This window comes from Falco biarmicus, chromosome 5 (assembly GCF_023638135.1).
Source record: "Falco biarmicus isolate bFalBia1 chromosome 5, bFalBia1.pri, whole genome shotgun sequence".
Taxonomy (NCBI): Eukaryota; Metazoa; Chordata; class Aves; order Falconiformes; family Falconidae; genus Falco; species Falco biarmicus.
Genome location: NC_079292.1, coordinates 17,085,780 through 17,112,325, shown reverse-complemented (window position 1 = coordinate 17,112,325; position 26,546 = coordinate 17,085,780). Strand labels below are relative to the sequence as shown.

Sequence of the window (26,546 nt, the reverse complement as noted above, 5' to 3'; positions counted from 1 at the left end):
TACATTTTTGTGTTTCAAGAGTTCTGTTTTTCTATACTCAACTATCATACATGGATGTAGTCCATGACTTTACATCACCCACCTCACTTTTTTTATTGGTTATACAACGATAATGTGGGCTATGAAGTCCATTAAAGTCTTTTTAACTGAATTCAGTAGTTCCCCCGCTTGTTTGTAAACCCTGTAAGGACATTTTTGTACAGAACTCAGAAATATATTTATCTGTCTGGCTTTAGAACTGCTAGGCTGCTAAAATAACTTAATAATTAACTGCTAAAAATAGTCACAATAAGTTATGCTATAATTTATAAACAACATGTTAACCAAGCCATCTTGACAGAGCAATTTTGGAGCTCTGGAATGCCGCCGTTGAAAACTTTCCAGCACCTCTGCCAAACTGCTGCTTCATCCTCGGACCATGGACATTCCACCACATGCAGTGCTACTGTAGGCTTAAGTGTAACAAGACCAAGCTGCCACCCAAAGTCCTGTCGTTTCCCCCTTCCCATTTCTCCCTTTTCCCCTGCCTCCTCCTTGCAGATGTTAAATGTTCTGGGTGCAGAGGCTGCTGCACCAGGGAGCTGTGCAGGCTGCAGCCCAACCGGCACGGCTCTTCCACTGGAAAGTAATACTCGGCGGCACCACGGTCAACCCAGGGGCCGGCGGAAAGGGCCTTCATGCCCTGAGGTACCTCGAGGTGGCCCACCCCGCGCCCCGGCCGGGGGACTCCCGGCGCCCAGGGGTCCGGCGGGGAGGCTGGGCCCAGCCCACCCAGGACCCCTCAGACAGGACTGAGGCAGCCCTCAAGGCCCGGCGCCGCCGGGCTTGCTTCCCGTCTCTGCGCCGGAGCCGCCGTTTTGTCTTCTCTCGGCCCAGGCCACCGCAAGCCCCTGCAGGCCGCGCAGCCCGGCCCGCCGCAGAGCCCTACCTGTGCGGCCGCGGCCAGCCTCACCCAGCCGCGTCCCCCGTTCCTATAGCGACACCCGCTCGCCTCTCCGTCCTCCCTCTACCGCCCCTAGCCCTCTCCTTCGCTTCTGATTGGCTCTAGCCTCCCTCCCGCTGCCCAATAGAAGCAGACACGGAAATGCTCCGCTTCCCCCCCTTCGCTGATAGGCCGACGAGTCGGGCTGCGCTCGCCCCTTCTGCGGGCGCTTGTAGATCCTCCCGCGCGCTGAGCAGCTGCCCCGCAGGAGCCGCCTCAGCGAGGGGGCGGGGCCGGCGCTCGTCGCTGCCGGGACGCGCGTCAGCGGCCACCGCCTGTTTATTGCTCAGCCGCCCCGGTGCCTCGCCCCGCGTGCAGCCGCGTCACGTGACCAGGCGGGGGTAACGGCCGGGCCGCCGCGAGGAGCGGCTCGTTGCCCCGCCCCGCCTGAGGGGGCTTCTGCCGCGGCCGCGACCCCGCCGGGCGGCATGAGGGCGCTGCCCCCGCGCTGGGGGCCTCTGGCGCTGCGGGCGGCGGGCGGGTGGTGGGAGCCGCCCGTCCCCCGCCGCCGGTGCAGCGGCTCGGCCGAGGCCGGTGGCCGTAAGCCCCTTCAGGAGTGGGTGCTGGCGGTCAGCCCGCGGGGGCGGCTGCGGGTGCGGCTGCCCTGCCAGGTGAGCGTCCGCCCGCTGGACCCGCAGCGCTACCCGGGCGCGGCCCGTGTGCTGGTCGCCCTCAGCGGCGCCGGCGGCAGCCCCCCGCCCCGCGGCCTGCAGCGGGACCGCCTGCGGGTGGAGTACGACGAGGCGCTGGAGCAGATGGCGATCGTCGCGGACGGCGTGGACAGCAAGGCCACCGTGGACGTCAGGACGCCCGTCAAGTTCGGTGGGTGGAGCGGGGGTGGGGGTCCCCGTCCCCTTCCCGGCCGGCCCTGCCCTCCCCTCCCCTCAGCAGGGGCGCCCCACGGGCCGCGCCGGCTCCGCTGCGGCTGGCAGCGGGTGTTGGGGAATGGCGCCGTGCCCCCTTCCGTTAAGGATGTTCAGACCCTCCCGGTTTTGTCTGTGTGTCCCCAGTTCCTGGTTTGTTGTTTGTTAGATGGTTTGTTGTTGACCTGGTGGTCAGCAATACTTAACGCTGGAACTTCTGCTGTTAAGTGGTAGCTACCGGGCAGACTTACTCTTGCTGTGACAGCTGGAGTTCCAGGGAAGGTGTAAGTGCCGCTCCTCTGGGAGGCACCGCTCCTCAGCCTGGGCTACGCACACCCGCGGCTCGAGGGCTGTTCAGGTTTGCTGGATCTACTACTGGCTCCATTAGCAGCTGTTGTGCCCAGTGGCAGGCCATCCACAGGGCTCAAAAAAGTCTGGAAGGTAACAATAGAGGTGAAATGCTGAGGGCTCTCTTGGCTAGTACAATGCTTGAATTGCCTTTTTGGGCACAAGGCAAAAATCTGGGCAGGGTTTCTGGTGTGGAACCTACAAACAATCTGGGAAAGCAGCTGTAGTGGCTGAAAGCAATAAATATTTGTGCTGGACTGAAATCCTGACAGTGGCGCTAAGCTTAGGGAAGGAGGAGGGGAAGCTTGCTAGGATAATTCCCTTCAGTAAGCTGAAGTTTAGGGAGAATTTGACCCAGGGAGATTTGTGTTTAGTCATTTTACATGGGTTTTTTCCTATGAATTTGTGCAATTGCCTGTACAGTGCAAAGTAAGTTTCACCATGGTGGAAGAACCTCTCAGTATACAAAAAAACTGGTCATTTGGTTTGCTCCAAGTGGCTGTTGCCGATTTGCTGCTTTATATCATTTGATGCTCTGCTGTAGTTGTGGTATGAGAAATGGTGAAGAATCTCATTCTACTTATGCTTGATACATGTCATCTATGACTTCAGTAGAGCATGGTGTTACATTCTCTTGGTTACCACTTCTCCAAACCCTTAAAGCAAAGACATTCTGCACCTTTCTTCTTACGTTGTTTTTTTTTTCCTATATCTTGAATTCTACTATGTCATATTTTGGACTTGGGATTATTTTTTTCTTGTGTTCATTTAAAAGGGCCTGAACTGTGTATCATTCAAAAAGGATATGTGCTATGGGTTTGTCATAGCAACGTTGTCTTTGGTTTTCTAGTCTTACTCATCCCTGTAACTTTTTTTTTTCTTTTTTTTTTGTCAAAACATCAGAAAATCCAAGTTCATTCTCTTAAACAGATCAACTGTTACCTATACATTCATTGATGTATATTCATAATCACGGAGTTAATGAACATATAGGCAGGACTGTCTCCTCCAAGAGACTTCCGTAGTTTTGACTCTTCCCTAAGAATTGACAGTTACATTCTTACAGCTTTTTCAACTTTTTTTTATTATATTGTTTTTTTCCCTCTGCTTGGCAATTGCAAAGATTACCTTGGCTTGTCTGTAGTACATTCATGGAGTCTGTTCCAGGATTACAGACAATCAAACCAAAACCCAGCTTCCCATTTGTTACCCTTCATTTCTCTGGTACCAAGTGTGTCTGCTTACTGTAGCTGTTAGTAATTTAGTATTTTGGTTTCTCCAGGATCTCTGAGTGACTCTTGTGTTACTCCAGATTCGGTTACTCTCAGGGTGTAGAATTCATTGTATTAAGATCTGGGGAATCTTAGCCTTCATAAAGAGTTTCAATGTGGGAAGCCTTCCTAAAGGTCTTAGTAATGAATTCTGATTGACAGAAAAAAATCACTTAGCTTTTGTCCCGTCTTTGAGATTCTTATTACATTCTGAATGTCAGCCAACACTGCAGACTGTCTTAGCCTTCCTTGAAATAGGTTTTATTGGTTTGTAGGGTTTTAAGCTGGGTTTGTAGTAAGCTCATGCAATTTAGGTTCCCTGGACAGTCTGTGGCTTATAATCCTCTTCCTCTAATTGCTGCTTGTCACCCCATAGTTAACGTGATGTTAGTGTTGTCTGTTCATGCGGTTATCCAGTCATATCCACAGATGTATCTACTAAAACAATTTTTTTTTTTTTTTTTCCCTCAGTGAAGTGGAATTGCTACTTGCCAGTGAGGTTCTACTTCAAGTGTCCTTTCAGCTCTGGTTTGGCTTTTCTGAGTAGTAGTTTGTGCTTGGGTTGTACCTTTTCTTTATTTAGGAAATAATTATCCATTAAACTTCATTGCATAAGCAAAAGATCTTGTAAAAACACATCTCAAACCAGAAAGAAACTGTTATTCCTCTGCAAGACTTTTCTCTGGCCTTCCTTGAATGCATGACAAAGATGTTAACTGTTCTGGCTAAACAGTTTTATCTGAGCTCTCTTTCTGTCACTTAGCTGTAAAAAGTTGAGAAGCTGATGTGAATGCTGAACGCCTTTACAGTATTTTAGCTTTTTTCTTCATTTGGAAGTTACAGCATTTCGTAACAGCTTTCGCAACTTACCTTGGAGCTTATCCAGGAAGCTCTTAGCTAGCTAAAACTCCTTCGACCCCAAAGAGTGTGTGCAGATGCTAGATGATGACCTTAAATACACATTTTTAAACCAAAGGCAATTTGTAAGCGGCCCAGCAGGGCAAGTACTAAAGGATCCTGTCTTAGTGTCTAGTTTTATGCAGTGTACTTTCAATATCCTATACAATTTTATAATCCTCTCTGATACATTTAACCTTCATAGATGGTAGATACCAATAAACTTCTCTTTAGTCTAATTTATTTTCCTTCAGGTCACATCTATATGTTAGCTATTTATTCCAGGGATAGCATAGGCACATAGCTGTAAGTTTGGAGTCTGCTCAGCACATAAAGAGAACCCTGTGTCTTGGTATGTCAAACCACGTGTGGTAACTGAACTGGAAACCAACTCTTTTATTTCTGGTTACTGTACATAGAGTACTCGGACATAACTGAGATCTTGCGTGACCAGAATTTCAGAATCATCTGTCCCATCTTACCATGCAATTCTTATGTTTTGCTTTAGTATGTACGTATTATATTGGCATCATAGGATAATTTGGGTTGGAGGGAACCTCAGAAGGTTTCTAGTTCAAGTTCCTGCTCAAAGCAGGGTCAACTCCAAGGCCAGGGGAGGCTGCTCACTGCTTTAATCCAGTCTGGTTTTGGGAAAGGTCCAAGAATGAGGACAATATAACCTCCTCTGACAAACTGTTTCCATGTTTTTTCCATATTATACCCTGGTGAAGAGAATGGAGGCTTCTATGTCAAAGTCAAGGAGGAGAACCATGAGTCTTGAAGTGGTGGACAAGCTGCATGGAAGTAGAATACCAGAGCTCTGTCCCCTCTGGCACAGGAACAGGCACTCCTGGTCTAGGCCCGCTTGTAAGCCACTATGTTTTTTTAATTGTTTGTTTTGGGGTTTTTTGTTTATTTTTTATTAGCAGTTTTCTTCTTGCGAAAACTTAACTCTTCCACCTTAATCTTATTTAAGTCAATCAGATCACTTAGCGTTTTGGCTAAATACTGTAGATTCTTGTGGAACTAAGCAAGCTGAATGACTGTATGGGCCTTGAATGTTTCTGTGAATTACCAAAATCATAATTTTATGGTATCGCTTAAACAATTTTTTTTGCCTGTTTATATGAGGGGAGAACCTAAGCTCCTGGGACTGCTTGTTTCGGTTTTTTTTTTTTTATAAATGTTAGTGGAAAGCAAATATGAATCCTTTCAACAGTGTACTTTTCTGAAGTCTTAACATTAGTGAGTTGGAAAAAAAGATCATCCATGTAAGGATAGCAGACTTACAGCCTCAGAATAGCAAATACTGTAATGCGATGCCCTCAATAAATAGTTTTTCCTTGACTGAATTATTCTGCGTGCATGCTCACTTACTACTAACCTTTTTCTATAAGCAGAGTAGTTGTCCAGGGCTGATGAGTTAATTTAAAATAATTTTCCAGTCTATTTCCAATATTATAGTTTAAGGCAGTATTTCTGAGGTCTACATTCTGATACCAAAGTCCTTTTTTTCCTTATGTACTTTTATTTCCAATACAAGTCCTTTGCACTCAAAGATCTTCATGCATCTTTGAGGTTTGTGTGGCTAAAGTTGGCTTCAGCTCTAATCTTTGCTAAGGAGCAATCAAACTAGCTATTTCTGGAGCTTTGGCACTGGAACAGATATCCTGTTCCTCCTTGCGTGTTGGAAGTTTCATTAGCAATGTTATCCAGCTTTTAGCCTGCCTCTTTGTGGAGTCACTTTTCCTTGCTTCAGGAAGCCTGTGTGTGAGACAGAGAGGCTGTCCACCTCCTTGTCCACCTGATTTTTGCTGTATCAAGGCTAGCAAAGCATTGTGACCCTGCAGAGGATCAAGGCACAAAGTATGTTTCCAGGGATCTCTGGTGTTTCTTAACAGCATGCTCATGGATCCCTCGACTTCTGTGTCTTCTTCTGGCATCTTTGATACACCTAGGATTACACTACTAATGTCCCTTTCAAATTAGAGCCATAGTATGCCCTGCAGGATCAAAGTTATTAACCCTGTTCTTACAAAAGTCTTATTAAGTTGGTATCATGACTAAACTGACTGCTCATAAGCATTTCCTCACCCCCTTTGATAGAAGCAGTATGGGCAAGAGGTTATCAAGCTGATTGAATTCAATGATTTGCACAAGCAAACTGGCTTTTTAACTTCTCTTTTCTCAGAAAGAAAAATAGCAGAAGTCTTGGATGTAGATTCTCCCAAGGACTGTGCAGTTTTCCAGTGGATAAATTGAGCATTTTTGAGCAAGACTGCTTGTACTTCAAAAAATAATACTGCTTGCTTTTTGAGCTCTCAAAGTTTGTGCTGTGTGGGGACATACTGTTTCAAGTATAGATGTTTGGAGACTGCCTCTGTTTGTGTCACTCTGGAAACTGTGTTTAAACAATTCAACTGCCCCCTTAGAGGTAAAACCATATAGAAAACTGTTTTGTCTCAACTTCAGAGCCTGTAGATCAGCATCGATCAAATTGAAATAGTTCAGATACTTTTAGTCTGGTGAAATTGTCTAGGCTTTACCAACATAAAACCTTGTGGAGCTGGCCCTCAAGACTCTGGCAATGGTCACCAGACCAGTTTGCCAGGTTTTGTGCTTTTACATGCCTCAAAGTGTATCTTAGAGTTTACTTACATTTAAGAAACATACAGTTTGATTAAAATCTTGGTCATAGTATCTCTTCTTTGGAAGTCTTCCATGAAGGGGCTAAGAAAATAATACCTACAAATAAAACAGCTTTCTGGAAAACCTGCTTGCTTATCCAGTCCACCTCTTCTAGCCCTCTTTCTTAGGAAATTGTTACCTGTGAACACGGTCTGCTTCCTTCACTACATTTAACCTCTTAGCTTATTGTGGCAATAAGGTAGCACTCTTGCAGCAAAGATGTAACTTGTTTCAGATCTGCCCCTGGGATTTTCCTGGTTTGTCAGTGGCAAAATTTCCCATCGTTGTCAGTTGGAGCTCTCAGTCTCTTATCTTCATGGTCTGCAAGCTACTGTTGTCATGCTTCCAGCATCTACCCTGAGCAGCATCATGGCAGTGTGATCTTCAGCCTCCACTAATGTCACAGGTCTGACTTGGGAAATCTCATTGGAGCAGAGCTTGTTATACATACTCTGATTCTTCTTCTCATATTTCTGGTCATCTTAGCAGATAGTGGAGGTGAAAGACAGACTTTCACAGGTGCTTAAATGAGGTTTGTTTCCTAGATAATCTTTTCTTTAGAGAGTAATTGGCTCACTCCCTCTGTTAGTGTAGCTTCAGTTCTTGCAGCAAATGCTTCTGACTCCTGTTCAATTTTTCTCTTTCTTCTTTCTGCCTTTCATCCTTAAAAGAACAGAACTACTTTTTTTCCTTTCCTGTCTTTACTTTTTGCCAGTTGTTACTAGGATCATTAATACAAATTATTATTAATATAGTCAGAATCCTCAGACTGCACATTCTCAAACTTCTTCCTGGTTCTTTAAACCCAGGGGTGATCTCAAGTGGCAGAAAAATCCCTTTGATAGTCCTGCATGAAGCACTATGAGCCTATAAATTACTCCTTTGATAACAGTGTTATCTACAAGACCTAGTTAGTTTTCTTTGTGGGAGCCTATGAACAGTAGTAAGGTGAGGTGATTCAGACTAGAGCCAAACATGCTGCCTCATGCCAAGGGGCAAGTCAGGCCTTTGAGAAGGCTAGGGAAGAATGACACATGCAAACTCCTATATATCTATTTTTGTGTTATGCTGCTTGCAGGTTGAAGCAACATAGGTCTAAGCGAGACATATGTATTTGTGCTGTTGAATCATTACTTTACATGTGGCTTCAAACAACCTGCCAACCTTGCCACTCCAAAACTCATGTTAGGGTACCTAAATGGCTCAGTAGTAGAATTGCTAATAGAATTAGTGACTAAGGTAGCTGTGAGATGGAGGTGGGGTTTGGGGTGGGTTAAAACAAAAATATATAAAACTTCACTAAAGGACCACACCCTGCTGATTCCTTGCCAGAGGTTACAGTCAGTCTGCTGCCTCTTAATGTTCTTGCTTGAAGAGGGAAGGCTATGAACAGGCTTGCAAAATTTTCAGTCAATTATTCATAGTGACTAGTCATGCAATTGAAAGTATGTGGCCAAACTTTGCAAGAAGGTTCTTTAGTAACAAAACAGCTCCTTTTTTTTTCCCCCATGCTATATGTAGTTACTATATAAAGTAATCAAGTACTATGTTAAATAGATCAGACTCTTCTCATTCTGTTGCTAATAAAATTTTTTTAATTCTAGATTTGGATATCAAAACATCAGGGACTGGCTGCGTGAAGATTCAGAAAATAGAATGTGATAACTGCAAAATAGAAACTGAGAAGGGGACTAGTGTCTTGCAGTCAATAAAGGTACAAAGAACCCTCTCCCACTCCGTCAATGTTTTAAAAGGGATTGTGTGGTGGAATATAGTATAAAAACTTAATACCAATTTTGGAGATACGTGCTCTGATATTTCTGAGTGTTACTATGTGCGTAGCACCTCACCTTTATTTATTGCATACAATTACGACACAAAGTCAGTAACACTCATGTGGAGTCAGAATTCCAGTTACCTTTGACAGCCAAAGCCAGCAAGAAACAGTGACAGCAGTAAGCCTGATCTCTGTCCTCCTTACCCCTCAAAAAACAAAAAAAGACAGACTGTGGGATTTCCTGTCTAGTATGTTAATAGTTATGCTTGATCAGTTGGGACATGGCAGTGTGCTGGGTTTTTTTCTGTGTGTGTTTTTTTCATAATTCCGATTCTGCTATTGACAAACTCTTCATGTTAATTTTCAATCAGAAGTTACACATTACTTGTCCAAAATACATGACTGAAATATATCTGAATAAATACAGTATATATCATGGTCATGACCTTGTTTATTCAATCTGAAGACTTCAGGTTTGCTGACATAAGCTTTTGTAGAAATAATCAAAGTATATCTGACTTAGGTGCTGTTTGGAATCAAATTCTTGATTTAATCCCACTTGAATAATTGGAATTCAACCTGCAGGAATTGGTATAAATTCAAAAGGGCTTTTCAAATAGGGTAATTCTTAAGTTTAGGTGTTTTTGAGATATTAAACTTCTTCCAGTGTTTTTCTTTACCATGGTAAGAGATGATTTTATAGCGCACATAGGGGAAACTGAACTTAAGGAGAAACTTAATATACAACAGAGCTAGATTGACTCCATATTCAGTGAACTACAGATAACTTGCATCTTCCAGATTCTGTGTAGTTGAGCATATTACTCTTAAAAAGGTAACTAAAATATAAGAAAAAGTGAACAATACTATATGTGTTAATGCAGTCTGAAGCTTTAGTTAAAAATCACTGTTATATCATAATAGCAGCAAACAGCAGTACATGAGAAACTACATAATAGGAGGAAAAGAAGGTAATTTTGGCCAGCAGTCGTGACAGTAATCACAGCATGCCATCACACATATCAAGATTTTTTTGTGATGTCATGGAAAAAGAGGATTTTGAGGAAAGAAGACTAATGTTTTGGGCATCTCTTCTCATATGCAATCTGAGATGTAAAAAATGTTGAATTTTGAAAAGGAAAAAGTTCTATTTCCCTTGAGACTTCAAGTAGCAATGAAACAATACTCTCCAACGAACTGAAAAGAAGGCTGCAAAGTCACCAGTTTGGAACTTCTGAGACCAACTCCCCTACGACCACATTATAGTTTATTAGATGAGCTTGGTGTTGGTTTTTGCCTCCAGATTTCAACTGAAACTCTTGTTAAAAGAAAGCTTTGATAGATAAGGCTTTGGCTTTTTTAACCAAAAGAGTTGCCCTAAGTATTCTTCTGGGTTGTGAGGGGCGATTGATTGTGTGTGTTCTGGTTACTGTGATGGCTTTGACGCACAATACTGGAGAAGATATGTTATTCTTGGCTTTGTTGACTCTGAAATAGAGATGAAAGTGTTGAATTAAAATTACTGACCATGTAGGTGTTTTCAAGAGCAAACAACTGTTCAATTACAGCATCAGCTGCACAACCAGGTTTTTAGTCTAACTTTTAAGAAGTACTGTAGTTCTGTAAGGTAGCTGTTACTAGTTTTTTCTAATAAAGGTTCAGGAATTATACTCTGTTATCAGAGAAACAGAATTATTAGTGAGAATTAGAATTACTAACCTTTTGGGTTTTTTCAAAGCTAAAAAATAACAAAAAAATGAAAATCTTAGATTAGATCCTGTTGTACAGCAGAAAAGCAGATACCCCTTTAGGGAATGCGCTTTACTGAGCAAGCTAAAGTGATACTGCCCTCCCCTGGATGGATTGGAGAGCTGTTTAATGTTACTTCACTCTAATGCTGTCCACAAAGCTCACTGACTAGCAAAGCAGGAGACCCTTTCTTTACAGCAGAGAGCAAAAGATCTTGATCTTTTGATCTGATGATTAAAGAAATCTGGTCGTGTGGGGATTATTCAAGAGCACCAGCAAACAGCTTCACAACTTGCCATAGACTGCAAGAAGTTGTTTGTGTAACTTGTAATTCAGAAAACTTGTTGATTTTTTTAAATACACTTATGACTTGTACATTATCTTCAGAGTATAAATTATTCCCATATTCTTTATTGGGAAAGCAGTGCTGCTTCTTTTTAACTGTTCTCCTGCTTCTCATTGCAGTTCATTGCCTTAGCAGTGACAGTGGGACCAAGGAGACCTTTTAATTTTTGTTTCTATGTTCGATGACTACTTCTGACTCTGACTGCCAGTGATAACAAGAATTTCCAGGTGTCTTGTGCACAACTGGTGGAAGATATGCCATGCTTCCTCACCACATCCCATGTCTGAGCCTTATTTGTTAAAATTCTGCATCACTGTCCTTCCTTTCTTTGAACAGAACGGATCTTTTTTTTTATTATTTTATCATCTGTCATGGCCTTGACAGCCTTATAGCTCTTCCTTTCTCCCTTGCTAGGAGAAGCCCTATGAGAAATCAGTACTACTTAGTTTCAGCTAGTGGAATATTCCCTCTTAAAGGAAAAGCTACTTGACCATTATAACTTGCTGCTTCTCTGAGAAAATCCTGCTGTTACGTGTCTCTGTTGGTACCTACCTCTGAAATCCTGTTGTTTGTGGGTGGGTTTCTTTTAAGTGGATAAGGACAGTCTAATAATTCTGGGGAAAAAAGTTGAGGGACCTATGTCTTATCAAAGCTTTATCTATCCCAAAAATGATAGTGTAAAAAAAAAAAGTATGTTTTATAGTTTACTATCAATGGCCATACTAGTAAATCATTGTTATACATCAATTTTTCTAATCTTAAGAGTTTCCATATTTTCCTCAAGTTACATGCTTGGAGAATTTGCTTTTTTAACCATTATTCTGATAATGTGCTTAATGTAACTGCCTTAAAGGAACTGTTATGTCTGACTGAAGCATCTAATTGAAGTTTATCCTGTTTACTGTATATGGAATCACCTATTATATTTGTATAGAAGCTTAATGGAACAGCAAAGTTATTTACAACCTTTAAAAGGTCTGATGCACTACTGTAGTCTCAAGTTAGGGGTGTTGCATTTTACTGTGGGGAAGCATCTTAAATGGAGCAGAAACCAAGACTTGAGACCACAGATATTAGGGAACACTGCTCTGGAGTTCTTCCTGTCTTATGAAACACGATGAAACTTCTGGTACTTGCTGTTTCATCAGAAATGTGTCAGAGCAATATAAGTCCCATGTTTTTCATATTGGAAACTTGATTTCATATTTTTTTTAAAAAAAAGTTCTTAATTGTAGAAGAATGAAGCTGTGTTAGCTGTATATTATCAATACTAATTGTGGGCTGGCTTCAGGGGTGTCAGGTTGGCTGATGTAGGTAAGGTGCAGCTGTGGCCGTTCTGTTAAGAGGTTGGGCAGCCAATGAAGTAGCAGAAGGAGGAAGAAGCAAAAGAAAAGGCAGTAGGCCTGGGATGAGGCGAGATGAGAAGGCAGCAGAGGGACTGGCATGAAGAGTGTGTTGATATGAGATGGTAGAAGACCTTGTTGCAGCTTGATAGTTTGGATAGTGCTGCAACACGTAACCTTGTTGCCATCTGATTAGACCTAGTTAATGCAATTTATTATGGCTTATCCAGACAGGTGTTTAATAATCAAAGTATCTTGAATGTGTCTGATATGAATGGTGTCTCAAATTAAATACCATCTGCAGGAATAACGCCTTCTCCAACAGGAACAAATATATCTGAAAATAGAGGTGGTGGTTTGGGAAAAATGTAAGAGGTGTGTGTGCAGGGAAGCTTATCCATTATTATGGATAAAAAAAATGCTGAATATATTTTTAATCCTATGTTGTTCCAGCGTTCATGCTAGTGAGCTTAAGCAAGAGAGCTTTGCTGTTGAGATCAGTAGATCTTAAAAGTCCTATTTGTTGAAGTTACAGCTTATGAATGCAGTTAGATTATTTAAATCTGACTTAAATATTTGTTCCCCCTCTTACAAGTGGTTGGGTTTTAATCTCAAGACCTGTTGGGTTCTTTTTTTTCTGAGAGTAGTTTGCATGTATTTCTATACATTTTTTTCTCTTGTCAGTGGTATGCAGCAGCAGCTGAGAGATATAAGGGATATAACATTTTACTTGAAATCTGTTTTCTTTGTGAAAAACTGGAGATTGTAATGCAGATGTATGCAAAATACCTAATTTTAATTAGAATCTGGTTGGTGTAAAACACTGTAGGGTCTAGTTCTACTTGCAGGCTTAAGGTTTGTACTGGTATGCATTCATAGAAGTTTATGGCCATACATATTACTCCAAGCATAAGTAGCTCTGTGGTGTATTTGTGTGTATATATGAGGTGGTCCTACAGACTTGTGTGACACTGTAGGTTCCAGGTCACTGGAAGGCTCTAGTTTGTAAATTCATTTCTCACTGCCAGTTCGTGGTTCTCAGCTGCTGCAGCACAGGGTATATGCATACCTTGGTTTCTGGATGGAGTATAAATGAAACACGCAGTTCCCTCTTTCTTCCTCTGCTGCTTATTTTAATATATACTGAAAGAATGCTTTTCTAGTTTAAAAAACAAAACAAAAACAAAACCACCACTGTATTGAGAATAGAGAGTTCCTCAGCATCATTCATTCTTTTGCATTTCTAGTCACAAAGAAATGTGACTTGTTTTGATTTTGACTTTACTGGAAATAAACAGTACGTTTGGCAATCACTTGAAAAACCTTCACAGTAACATGGAAGAAGCTTGTGATCCAAGGTGGTTATTGTGGTACAGCTTGAAAAACAAGGTAACTTGTTTTATGGTTATCCTAACCATATGATTTTTAAACTTTTTTTTTTCAGAGCCATAAAATCGATATACGGACAAACGGTGGCAAAGTAATTGGTCTTGGAACACTTTATGGAAATACAGATATTTGTGCAACAGAGAAGGGTGTAAGTAAGAAATAAAACTTTTTCTTCAATGGCTTATTCAGCTTATCTATTGCAAAATTACTTAATTTTGAAGAATGTGCTGAAGAATATTTTATAACCTTCATTGATTGTCATTTCACTATTAATTTTCATTTGTCTGTTTAATTATACCATCTTATGCTTGATTTGGATTAGTAAACAGGATCAACAGAAAGAGCAGTAATAAGCATGTGATCATTCCATCAGCACGGAGGTTGTGCTAGCTGATACCACTCATCAGCTTTAATTATGCAGACCCTCACAACACACTCAAACCTTTTACTTGGCTGATATCTGGGCACCTGGATTCTGCAGTAGGCCCATGCATTTTTAGTGTCTTATGAATAGTGGCTTGATATTTGTATGTGCTGTACACTTCAGCATTATATAGTTGTAAGAATGGAAGAATAGAAGGTTTTGTATATTTCTTTGCAGATGAGGAAATACAATCTCCTGTAATTTTATTATGAGATGCAGTGAGAACAATGAACAGTTTCCTGGAGAAGTAGCTTGCTTTTTTCAGCAGATGGCAGTGTGAGACAGACTTCACACTGCTCTGATCTGGGTTCGTTTCTTGCCAGCAGTAAATTATCCATTATTTAAAATAATATAGACCTAGGCTCTCTTATGTGACACTACGTTTCTCACACCCAGCCTTGTTTTTAGGCTCAACTTGAATGTTTAGGCATCATAATGTCGGTGCAGCTGGTTGTATTAGGATTCATTAGGTCTGAAGCATTCCTATATGAATATGTGGAGCTGAACCAGGTCTGGAAGTAGCTTGGATATGTGCAGTCATCTGTCACAATCAATAGGTACCCTTAAAACCAGCAGCACTACAAAGAAATCAGGAGTGCAGGTAGCTCTCCCTAGCCAAGGATAGAATTGAGACCAAGCTATTCCGTTCTAGCAGTCCAAAATTGCCTCTGTGAAGTGCCATTTGGCCCTGTTCTACACCTTGTAGATTGGGTTCTGAGATCATAGGTTCACTTACACAGAGCAAACTGTGAGCTGTTCTTAGTGTCCCGCTGTAAACTAAGCGACTTGCTGTTGTTTTTTTCCAAAAACTGTCCACATTAAATTACCTACTTTTCTTTGTAGTGAAGGCTACCCTGCCTTTTATGTATAAAAGAGCCAAGAGGCTTCTGTAGCTGTACTGTGGTGGGTTGTTTAATCTGGAGCTTTTTAGTCTGGAGAAATGGAGGCTAAAAGGGGAGAGGAGACCTTATCGTGCTCTACAGCTACCTGAAAGGAGTTTGTAGTGAGGTGGGTGTCTACCAAGTGATAGGATGAGAGGAAACGGCCTCAGGTTGCAGCAGGGGAGGTTTAGACTGGGTATTAGGAAAAATTGTTTCACCCACAGGGTTGTCAGGCACTGGAATAGGCTGTCCAGGGAGGTGGTTGAGTTGCTATCCCTGGAGGATGTGTACATGGCACTTAATGACATGATTTAGTGATGGAATAATTGGCAGTACTAGATTAATAGTTGGACTCAATGATCTTAAAGGTCTCTTCCAACCTAAATGATTCTATGATTGATATTTCTTCATGAACTTTATTTCATCCCAGCAAGACCACCCAGCATAAAGCAGAGTGGGTAAGGTCTGACTGTTACATGCTCTGTTGATGCCACAGCTGTGCTGATCAGTACTATCTGATTGGCAGTTCCCTTGGGACTATTACTAGTTAGTGGATTTAGGATCCATCCTAAGGCACTAGCAAGCCACAGGGAGTGGAATAGGGCAGAGGTAGTTTACAGCTTGCTTGATGTATCATCCATCTTTCTGCAGAGGGTTTCTGCTGGAAGGATGTGAAAACTGGAATCCTTGCTTTCTTCCAGTGAGTAAGATTGAGTGCAATCTACAAAGTGCTTTGACTGCTTTGGATTTATGCTGTTCACAACACACTAGCATGGCGGTGGCCTTCAAATTAGGGTTGTGCTACTTAGTCATTTGTCCCAAACCAGTTTGTTTTACCAGCACAGTCCATGGAGTTCATTTCAAATAGCATTTTGCTAGTGTTGAAATAAAAAAGTGATGGTAGAAAAATAATTAGATATCTCCGTGAAAATATAGCTCATGAAAATGAGAAATAGAATTGTTTTGCTTTGAGTCTTTGAATGCTGTTTAAATATCTTTTTTTCAGTGTCCTTCTGAAACACTAAAAAAGCTTCATGCAGATTAAGCTGAAGTGCTTCTTTGTGATCATAGATATTTATATAGTCTGTAGTATTGCTAGAAGCTACTTGCACAATTTTAAAGCTGTAGTAACTTGAGTGAAGCAAGTCATTTTAACAGGAATTTACAGCTATGGAACAGTGTTTTGGCTCATGTTACTGAACCTCTCATTAACAAACTTTGCTGTGTAGTTAGGAAGGACAGCATCAGATTTCTCAACTGGCTGTTTCTGTTAATAATCAGCCAGCTTTACGTCTCCTGTGTGTGTTTGTATGAGGTGTGCCTTCCATCAGTTGTAGTCATCATCATGCAGTTATGGCTCTGTCAGCATTTCCAGCCCCCTCATGGAGGTGGGGAGGGAAAGGATGTGGTGGTAAAAAACACTAAGCACTTGAGAAACAGAATATTTTTAAGGAGGAGAATGGAGAAGACACTGACAAAATATCTGAGCAAGGATAGCACAGAAAGAAAGGGCAGGAGGAGGAGTATGTGGGGAAGCAGTTGTTTATGTTGTATTTAAACACAGCAAGATGTTAGTTTTAATCTTGAAAATGTGTTCAGGTACAAAACCATCCTCAGTCTGATTTATGTAGAATGACACTTTTTCTTTAAAGGCTGAGAAGCTGATGGAACTTGAGCACGTGGTCAGTTGCACTAACTGCAGCTCCCAAGGCTCTAGTCTCAAGGGAAAGACTTTTTCCAGAAAACTTGGTGGTTCAATGGACAAAAATAATAAAATTTGTTTGACTAGGGAGTCAGTACTCTGTGCCATGGGGTCCTTTCTATAATACTTATTTAGCAAAGCCAAACATCTATGTCCTGCCAAAAATTCATAGAAGTTAAAGAATTTGGGATTAAAAACATATTTAGTCTCAGTAAAAGGCAATCTTTTTTTAATGTTTGTCCTGTCTAGAATACTTTTTTAGTTTTACTTGAGTAGGCTTACACCCCAGACCCCACCTACCCCTTTCTGATTTGAATTATTCCGAAGCAAATGTTCATTGTATTGGTAGGTTTTGTTTTGCTTTCTTACAGTAACTAGTTGACTCAGTACTTTTTATTTCATGCTGAGACAGCTCTTCATCACTGTGTATTTTTAAGGAAGGTAGCTGAGGTTGTAAATAAGTTGATTATGTGAGCTTGTGTATAATAAAGCACTTCATAATATTTAAATAAGATAAATATCTAAATAGAGTCAAAACTTGCATACCATAGTAACAGAGGTAGCTTTTTGGGCGTTCTTTTTCCCATTCAGGAGTGCCACAAGGCAGCCAGTTTGCACCCAAACTATGCAGGTGTTTTTATTTTCCTTCTCCCTCTAAAAGTGTGCCTCGTTTTATTTTCATTGTGCTGATAGCAGTGATGACCCTGCTAACATTGGAAAGGTTCTTTGCAAGTCATTTAACTCTTCAGAACAAGTTTAGATCTTAGAGCCTAAAATGACAGTGGCTTTTCTTGTTGCTTTGGCCGTATGCCACAGCAGGCTTATGCTTTGTTGTCCTGGGTGAGGGAGTAATGGAGTACTCTGTGGGAAATGTTCCTGGGACAGATGCAATGTAATGTAAGTTTAAGGTCTCTGCTTGTTAGTTTGTTAGAAGCATTGAAAGATTGGAAAGCTGAATTGCTGTCACTTTCACTAGTGACAAATTATGCCTTAATATCAGTGAGTTTATTTACTGTCAATGCCTAGATTCTGTAGCATAGTTCTGAGCAGCACCCCCTGCAGACATTGTAGATATTGACTGTCACATATCGCTAATTCTAGCACAGCACTTTGATCACCAGATTTTCTTGAAGATTAATGTATCTTGTTACGTTCTTGGAGACCTACTTTGTATTGTAGCATCATGTAAAAAATCTTAAGACAGTAGTCCATTCTGTAATCTTATGACTTCAGGTGTAAAGATGGTGTAAAACTCAGTATGTATGGATTGGTAAGGTCACTGTATGCTTTGGCTGTCATATGGTCCATACTAAACCAGCCTCTTTAGCTTGCTTCTTGGGACACGATACAGCATGGAGTTTGTCTAACACTACTTGCTGTTTGTTGGAATAACTCTTAATTCATCCATAGCTTATTCTTTATATAACATAATACTGGAAGGGTCAGTAGACTTATTTTTTTTCCACAAGATGACAATGCTAAAATGACGAAGTGGATTTAAAGATAATTTGACAAAGGCACAGTTTGAAAGTCCATATATCATTTAATGTACTGAATAAGGATTTTGTGCAACTGAAAGTCTGTGTAAGCAAAACAAAACCAAATTGAGTGGGGCTTATGTATGAACTATAGCATGATTCAATCATAAATAGGTTAACTGAGGAAGAATAGAATTAAATTCACATGGTAGTTGCATGAGTGTGTGATTTGTCCTGTTTTGTTCAGATAGGCATAGGTAGATTATGTCACACAACTGGTTACTTCTATATAGATAATCTCATTTTATCACCTTTTATTCCCCAAATCTATCCATAGTGCAACTTTTCAAATCTTATCTTTCTCTTTTTTTTTTCCTGTTGAAAAGAAGTAGAAATTGAGACTGTCCTTCATTTTTCAAGGCTTTGCATAGCTTGAGGCTTAAGTTCAAGAATAACCTGAGTAACCAAGGAAATATGAACAGTTGTACTGAGAAAAAGAACAGCTGTGGTTTTTTGCAACTTTCACCAAAGCTGTCTTTAAAGTGAGCTAGTTAAAAAAAAAATAAATCTGCATATATAGGTGTATGTAACAAAGACAGTGGATGTTTCTGTATGTGGTGGCAGGAAACTGATTACCAATGCTTCAGGTGTCATAATGCTGTATGATCATTGTCTTCGTTATTAAAGCTAATCCTTTTTTTACTTTTCAAAGTAAAATGTTTTGGGTTTTAAAAATCAGGTTTTTATTTCATCTGTTTGTGACTGGATTCTTCACCTGTCTGATGGATTATATTATGTAGTAAATTTTTGGTCAGAGCTTTTAGATGAAAAGATGGGGTTTTTGTTTAGTCTTGTCTAGCTTTTAATGAAGAACTTGATTCTGTTTGTTCTGCACCAACAACAGCTTTCTACTTGTTTTGCCTCTTAATAGTGTTACTTCCCTTTTCAAACTCTTCCTTTTCCCTACTTCCATTTTCAAACTCCTTAAGTTTCCTGTTATGTTTGTTTCTCTTAGAGTGTGAGTATAGAGAAGCTGCAGGGGACATCCATCAACATATCTACTGAAGATGGGGTGCTGAAAACTAAATATCTCTATGCAGAATCATCATCTCTGTCTTCAGTAGCTGGTGATATCCTGCTGGGAAGTATTCATGGTAAGAAGGAAATAGTCACAAATTTAGCTTCGTTTTTGGGTATTAACAATCTTTACAGTAACAAATGAACTAATGCTATAGGCTATCACTAAATCAACTGGGCATGGTATATGAACAAAACTGTTCTGTCTTTGTTAGACTGAATTGATGAGAATTAACCTACTGTTATAGCATACCGTATTTATTTTTTTAGAATAATTTTATAAGCACACTTGTGAAATAGCAAGAAGTGTGTATTATAGGAAAGAAACATACATGTACTAAGGTTGTCAAAATATTTTAAGCTTCAGCAATGAAAATTACACTGTAAGTGGTAAAGACGTTTCTCCTCTCTCCATCCTTTAATATCTTCATAGAAGTAACTCTTACAGCATCTACTAAGAACTATGGTAGAACTTGATCCTATTTAGAAGCTTTTAGCAGATATAGTCTGTGTGTGCTAGCACCCTGTACTAATAATGGTGACAGGACATCACTTCTCTGATCCAGGGGGCAGGTGGCAGGGGGAATCCCTGATCCATCCACCCTTCAACGTCCTTCACCTAGAAATAGAACTAACTAACCTGAGTCTTTCATATAAGCAGCAGTTAGGGTTGGAATTTGGTGTGGTTTTCTAATGTAACAAAATTCCCACTGAATTCTGGCCATGCTGTAATGTTTTGCTGATTGACTGCATACCAAGCAAAAATGAATTCTAAGTCAAATATAAGAATAAATGCAGTTTATTATATTACACTATAAAGGAAAAATAGTGTGCAATATGATAAAAGGAAAGAGTACTAGTGATTATGCACAATATGATAAAAGAGCAATAGGAGTGAAGCATCAGATCATTGCTGGAAAGTATTACAGAGGCTAAGGAAAGGACACATCACCAATTAATATCGTCCAGGCCCACATGTCGGCTGGGAGCCCCGTTGCAGCAGCCAGTGCCAGGAGTCTCTCAGTAACTGGGAAAATTTCTGTGTGGTGCGTACACCCATAGGTAAGGCTTCTGGCCCAGTCCTGGAGCTTGCCTGCTTTATACTCAGTGAAAAACAAAAATAGTTTACACACCTAGTGTATGCAAACTTTTTAAGTTTAGGTTAAGTGCAGGCGTGCACTATCTCATTATTTGTAAGGTTCACGCACGCCAGGGATGCTGGCCAGATACCCAAGCATGGTGGAGTTACTGTCATGACACAGCTGCACACAGTATTTGTTGTCTGGATGGTCCTGCTCATATCTTGCTTGTTTGGGGAGCTCAAGACAAACACCACTGGCTCATTAAAGTTGTCTTTGAGCTCCCAGAGCTCACCATCCAAGTTAAGCAATCCCTAATTGAAGACACAGGCTTTTTCGTAAGTAGCGATTTTTAATAATTTTTTACCACAGATGTGTTGTGGTCACTTAATGTTAAGTAAAACAAATTAGAGGATGTACAAAGACTGAAAATTACTCGGGTCAGTCAGAGTCCCAGATTTCCAGTTATATGCCTTAAAACAATTTGTTGCAATTTTGTGTTGTCATCTTGCTTGAGAAATGACTCTTGTTTCTTCCTTAAAGGAGCAATTCCTTTGTCCATTTATACTAAATTTAGGAATGGTTTCTCAACCTGTTAAATAAAGTTCACTTCAGCATGCATAGGCAGAAATAAGTTGGTTTGTTGGGTTTTTTTCTCTTCTTGTTACCGTGTTTTTCTAACATGTAGGCTGTACTGTTACTTCTGTCTGATAAGCTGTTTTGGTTATGTTTTTTTTTCCTAACTTCAAACCAATATAATAATACTGTGGAATGATCAGTTTGTGAGCACGTCCACGCCTCTGTGCACAGCCAAAAGTTTATCTTTTTCTTGGTATGAAAATTAAATTATAACTGCTGTAGTTAGTGACTTATTTCCTTAGTAATACCCCATTGTCATTTAGCTGAAAAACACTGTGAAAACAAATAGAATATTATCCAGATTATACAGATGTTTCTTATGTTACTTCAGGATTTTTTTTGTCATGGGCTCTCTACTAAATGGGTCTGGAACACCTAAAGTTATTTTAGCTGTTTCTTTTAAAAACAATTGCATATCAACCTTTGCTTGGTATGTTTAGTCTGTTTTTTCAGAAAAATATTCTCTGCGAAATACCATGCTACTCAATCATGTTTTAACAGTAAGAGCAAATACTTTTAAAGGCTTTTGAAGTATAATATATATACACAAACATATATTAGTGGAAAAGACGAACTCCTATTATAATTTCATGTTAGAATAAAAACTGGTCACTTCTAGTCTTTGCTGATAAGGTGGCTCAATTTTAGTAGTACTTTTGTTTGTAAACACTTGGGACATATTGTTTCTTGGGCAATTAAGTCCACTATTTCCCTATAGTTGATAGTATGCTGATATTATAGTTGGCATAAAATCAGCACATCTGTGCACGAAGCTAGGCTGGACTTCATTGCTTTTGCACTGAGAATTTTGGACTCGGGGCAACACAAACTCTACAGAGCTGCCTGAGACCCATTTTGTGGTTGAATCTTAGGCTGTAGAGTTCCAATGCTGTCAGTGCCCAGGCTTCCTTAACTGCTTTTCTGCATGCTTCATATTTCTCCAGAAAATGAATAATGTATTATTTTGAAGAAACTGGGTTTGATTCATTTTTATCAGCTTCTCTAACATGCATTAGAAATGTCAGGTGCCATTGAGCTTTCGAGTTGACACTTGAAAAAAACAAAAGGGCCACAGCTCTGAGACTGAGAAATGTGCTACTTTATCCAAGGGGCAATAACATAGTGAAACTTCTCCACAGAGGCGCACATAGGAGGAAAAGGAAACCCCTCTTTGCAACTGTGCCAAAGTCTTGGGTTGAGTTGAATTAATTATTAATTTACTTTATCCACAGAAGTTGGAAAGGAATTTGGCATCTAGTTCAAACTAATGCTTAAAGTGGGATCAGTTAGAGCAAACTTGCTCATGGCCTTGTCTGGTTGAGCTTTGAATAGTCTCAAAGATGAAATTGCGTGACCTTTCTGGGTGACTTGTTCTAGTTCTTCTCTTTTTTTTTCTTTTTAATGATTTCCATTATCGGAACTTGTAACCATTATCCCTCTTTCTTGCTGCATCACCAAGTCTGTCTCTTTTTCAGATACCCTCCCACTAGGTAAGTAGAAGACCACAAGATTCTTCCTCAGCCTTTTCCTTTTTGAAGCCAAACAAACCCAGCTCTCTGAGCACCTGTAGCGTGCTCTGGGCGCCTCATCTTCTCAACACTCCTCTGTGGCCTCATTTTAGTACATTGATGTCTTTCTTGACTGAGAAGCCCAGAATTGGACACAGTATTCCAAATGCAGTTTCACAAGAGAGCTTTACCAGCTGGCTATACTCTTAATCATACATGCAGTTGACCTTCTTTACTGACTCATACTGACGCTGGTGTCCATCAAGATGCCAGGGTTCTTGCCTGCAAAGCTTTGTTGCAGTCAGTGCTCAACTTTTACTGCTTTACAGGGTTGATTTGTCTCATGTGTAGGACTTAATATTTGCTTTTGATATTTTATTCTGTTATAGTCTAGTAACTATTTAATTATGTGAGAGAATCATACTGGAAAACATGGGTATTGAAGTTAAAATTTATTAATTACACACTAATACATAGGAAAAGGTGAACGTATAGCTGCTTTATCCTGTCAGTGACCTGAATAAGACAAAGTAGAAAATCTGCAGTGTTTCAAAGGTAGTAGGGTGTAATGCTTGAGCATTCTAGAATCCCTTCTAAAAAGAATCTTGATATACCAAAGTTGCTCTCTTTAGCTACCTGAAAAGGGGGTTTAGACGGGTGGGTGTTGGTCTCCTCTCCCAAGTAACAAGCGAGAGGACAAGAGGCAATGGCCTCAAGTTGCATCAGGGGAGGTTTAGATTGGATACTATGAAAAATTTCTTCCTTGAAAGGGTTGTCAAACACTGGAACAGGTGACTCGGGGAAGCAGAGTCACCATCCCTGGAGGTATTTAAAAGACGTGGCACTTAGGGACATGGTTTAGTGGTGAACTTGACTGTGTTAGATTTATGGTTGGACTTGGTGATCTTAAAGGTCTTTTCCAACCTAAATGATTCTGTTCTATAAATTTCAGCTACATTTCTGGATTTCACTGTATATAAAGTGGGACTGAAGAAATTAATTTTATGCCTTTTTAGGCATGCCTGTACTTTAGCCCAGTGCAAACTTGAAATGCAAAGCCGAAGTAGTAAAAAACTGCATTGTATTTTATTTGCCTTTTCCATGCATCAGAATAATCCTGCCACCCTGAGAGCATTCAAAACAAATTGAAGGAATGGAAATGATACAGTGTGAAGTGGTGCTTTTATTTATATCACAAAAGATGGCTTTTGCCCCTGGTCCTATACTGATGCTGACTTGCAATACTGTATTTTGAAGTTTTATAGTGTTTATGGAGAAACAAACCTTGTAGATGATAGAAAAGATAACTATTTCTTCAGAAGCAATAAAAAAACACTCAGCCACTGGCATCAATATTCTGTTAAAACTTACCTTTTGGACTTCATAATATTGAGCTACAAGGCTGAAGTCAGTTGGATGTAATGGTCGGACTAGTAATTGGCTCTAGTCAGGTCTTTCTTGCTTTGCCCTTGACATAGCCAGAAAATACCTGGCTAGTTTAAAAATGGTAAGTTATATGTTGGCCTTTATGGAAAGATTACGTAACCAAAATTACACTTCTGTGCACTGTCTGTAGGCAGTGTGTGTCGCAACACAGCAGGATGTTTCTATCTGCTTTAAAAGCAACTTTTGTTCTAGCTAAATGTTTGAAGTGAGCCTATCACACTAATATGTTTACGTTGCCCAAAGTTAGTGGTATCTGCCATATAAGCTTGTGGGTAATCAGAGTTTGATTTCTACATGGTTAATATTTTTCAGAACCTGCTTATCAAAAATAATAAAAAAACCCCCAGAAAAACAACAGACCAGCAAATCCACAAGTCCCAGGGGCTCTGTTCAGAGTATAATCTAGCTTCAGCTCCATGGGAGTTGCTAGCTGACAAAACCCTAGGCTATTTTGTAGGTTGTGCAAAAATAAGTACTAGTTATGACAGAATGGGGAAAAGGGTTGGATAATTACAGTGTGCCTTTTAAAAATAGCAGATACTAAAGCCAGCCGTCTTTCAAGTTCATTGAAATACGGTCTTGTTTCAACTCTGATCTTCAGAATCCCTAAGTACTTTGTACATTATGTGCTTGAAAGGATGAATTTAAGACTATCGATGATAGGCTGCTTTTCTAGCTTTCAGCCCACAGACCGCTAAGAAAAACACTACAGGTCATATACAGCGGAATGCATTCTACCCTAATGGTTGTTTACTACTGTGTAATTACAGAAGATGGGAGTAGAGCTTGATCCATTTGCAGTTTTTAAAGGCTTCTTCTGAAAGATCTGAAAAGCATTGTGAATACTGTGTATTACTCAATTGGACTCTTACTGTGATCAACCCTATTTTTCAATCTGTTATCCTCCTGGAAAGATGAGAGAGTGGAAAGAATGGCATGTTGGGGTTTATTTTTTTAATTTAAAGCATTTTTTTGTGTGGCAATTACACATATGTAACATACATGGAACTATGGAAGAATGTTAGTAGTATAGATGACTTTTCTGTTATGAGGTGCATCTGTCCTTGTCCAGATTTTCTTGATGCCATAGGTAAAGGAGAAGAGCAAGTATTTTGAGATTAAGGCTAAAACACTAGTGCCTGTTAAAAGTAACACAAGTTCAGTAGGAGACCGTTCTGCATTTTATACCTTACACATTTCTGCCTGGTATTCTTCAGTTTGTCCAACACACTGAGATCTCACTGAAGTCAATGAAAATCATTGACAAGGGGTCATCATGCGCATGAGAATAAGCTTGGAAGCACTAGGTATTGTGCAGTGAGCCTAGGAAGTAGCCTTTGAGGATAAGGTAAAAAATCCTCTCTGGTACAGGGGAGCAGTGTGTGTGTATATAAAAGAGGAAAATAGAAACTCTTTGTTACTCATCCTATTAAATTACTTAAATCATCCATAGTGCTGTTTCAGGCGTCAGAGCTATTAAACCAAAAAAAAAAAAAAGGCCCAAAATAAGAGAATATTGTGCTATAGCCTCACAATGCCTCTCTGCTTTTCTGTCTTTCACATTGAGTCTATGTCTTTAAGCTTTACTCAGAGTGTTTTTCTTGTCTGGAATCACTTCATCATTACCCACATGTGTTGAGATTTTTGTTTGTAAAGCAGTAATACTCAAGCAATATAACTGGTTTATGCTATTTTGCTTTCATATGCAAATCGGATATACTATTACAACTAAAATATAAAAATGACCTTCTATAGGATTGCATTAGACTGCTATGACTTCAGAAACCAGTTAAAGAATATGCTTTTAACGTTGTGGTTTTTTCTCCTTGTCTTTTCCTAACAGGTAACACCAGCCTTCAGACCAAAACAGGGAGTATTACAGTAGGTAGGTTGCTGCTTTTGCTCTGAGACACCTCTTTTCTCAGTCTTCCTTTCTTTTAAAAAGCTAAATAGTCACAGGGAGACTAAAAAGGAGGTGATTTCTCGCATATTCTGCCCTCTTTTCTTTTCAGGAATAGCACTGATAGCTGTGTAGCTGAAGGAAATCCTTTCTGAACCGGACTGTCAGCCTGTTGCAGCTGGGCAAGGCACACTGTCTAACTTCCGATACCACAATATTTGCTGGGCTTTGCACAAGTTAGACTGAGTCTAGGTGCCATTTTTTAGATTGATGGGATAAAAGGACATGAGAGAACACCAGGCGTATGTCAAGTGCAGTAATTTTGCCTTTAACCTAGTTCTCTGTCTTACATTTGTTGATATCAATGATTAGTGATGTTTGACTTTTATTGCCAAGCATTCATCATTGATGTATTACATATTTGGGAGGGGGCAGGGAGGAAAGGTTTGTGATAATTGGAACAGTGTTTCCAAACTATTATGCTAATCATTGTTTTCCCTTCAGAAATAAAAATGACTCATAAATTTTCTTTCAGGAACTTGAGTTTTTATCCAACAGGATAACTTGGAGTTATCAATTATGGTATGCATTATATCACTCACATTTTATAGTATGTCAACACAAAAGTGAGAAACTCAAATTTGTTTACTTCAATTTTCTGCCATAGAAATAAAGTATCATAGACAAGGTTTATTGTCTCTTGAATGTACATAGAAGGATTTTCCCTTCTGTAAATAAACTTGGTTACAGGCCCAAATG

The 26,546-nt window shown here is 40.1% G+C and overlaps 1 protein-coding gene across 3 annotated transcripts in view; it reads left to right on the top strand.

Moving 5' to 3' along the window:
* The first annotated feature begins 1,227 nt into the window (after nt 1-1,227).
* FAM185A (family with sequence similarity 185 member A) overlaps nt 1,228-26,546 on the top strand; it is a 51,939-nt gene continuing 26,620 nt past the window's right edge. For all 3 annotated transcript variants that reach the window (XR_008822063.1, XM_056340194.1, XM_056340193.1), the window contains exons 1-5: nt 1,228-1,804; nt 8,654-8,763; nt 13,709-13,801; nt 19,154-19,292; nt 25,731-25,772. Coding sequence is in view for 2 of the 3 variants with exons in the window: in XM_056340194.1 (XP_056196169.1) it covers nt 1,411-1,804; nt 8,654-8,763; nt 13,709-13,801; nt 19,154-19,292; nt 25,731-25,772 (778 nt within the window). In the remaining variant the exon portion in view is untranslated. The remainder of the gene's footprint in view (nt 1,805-8,653; nt 8,764-13,708; nt 13,802-19,153; nt 19,293-25,730; nt 25,773-26,546) is intronic.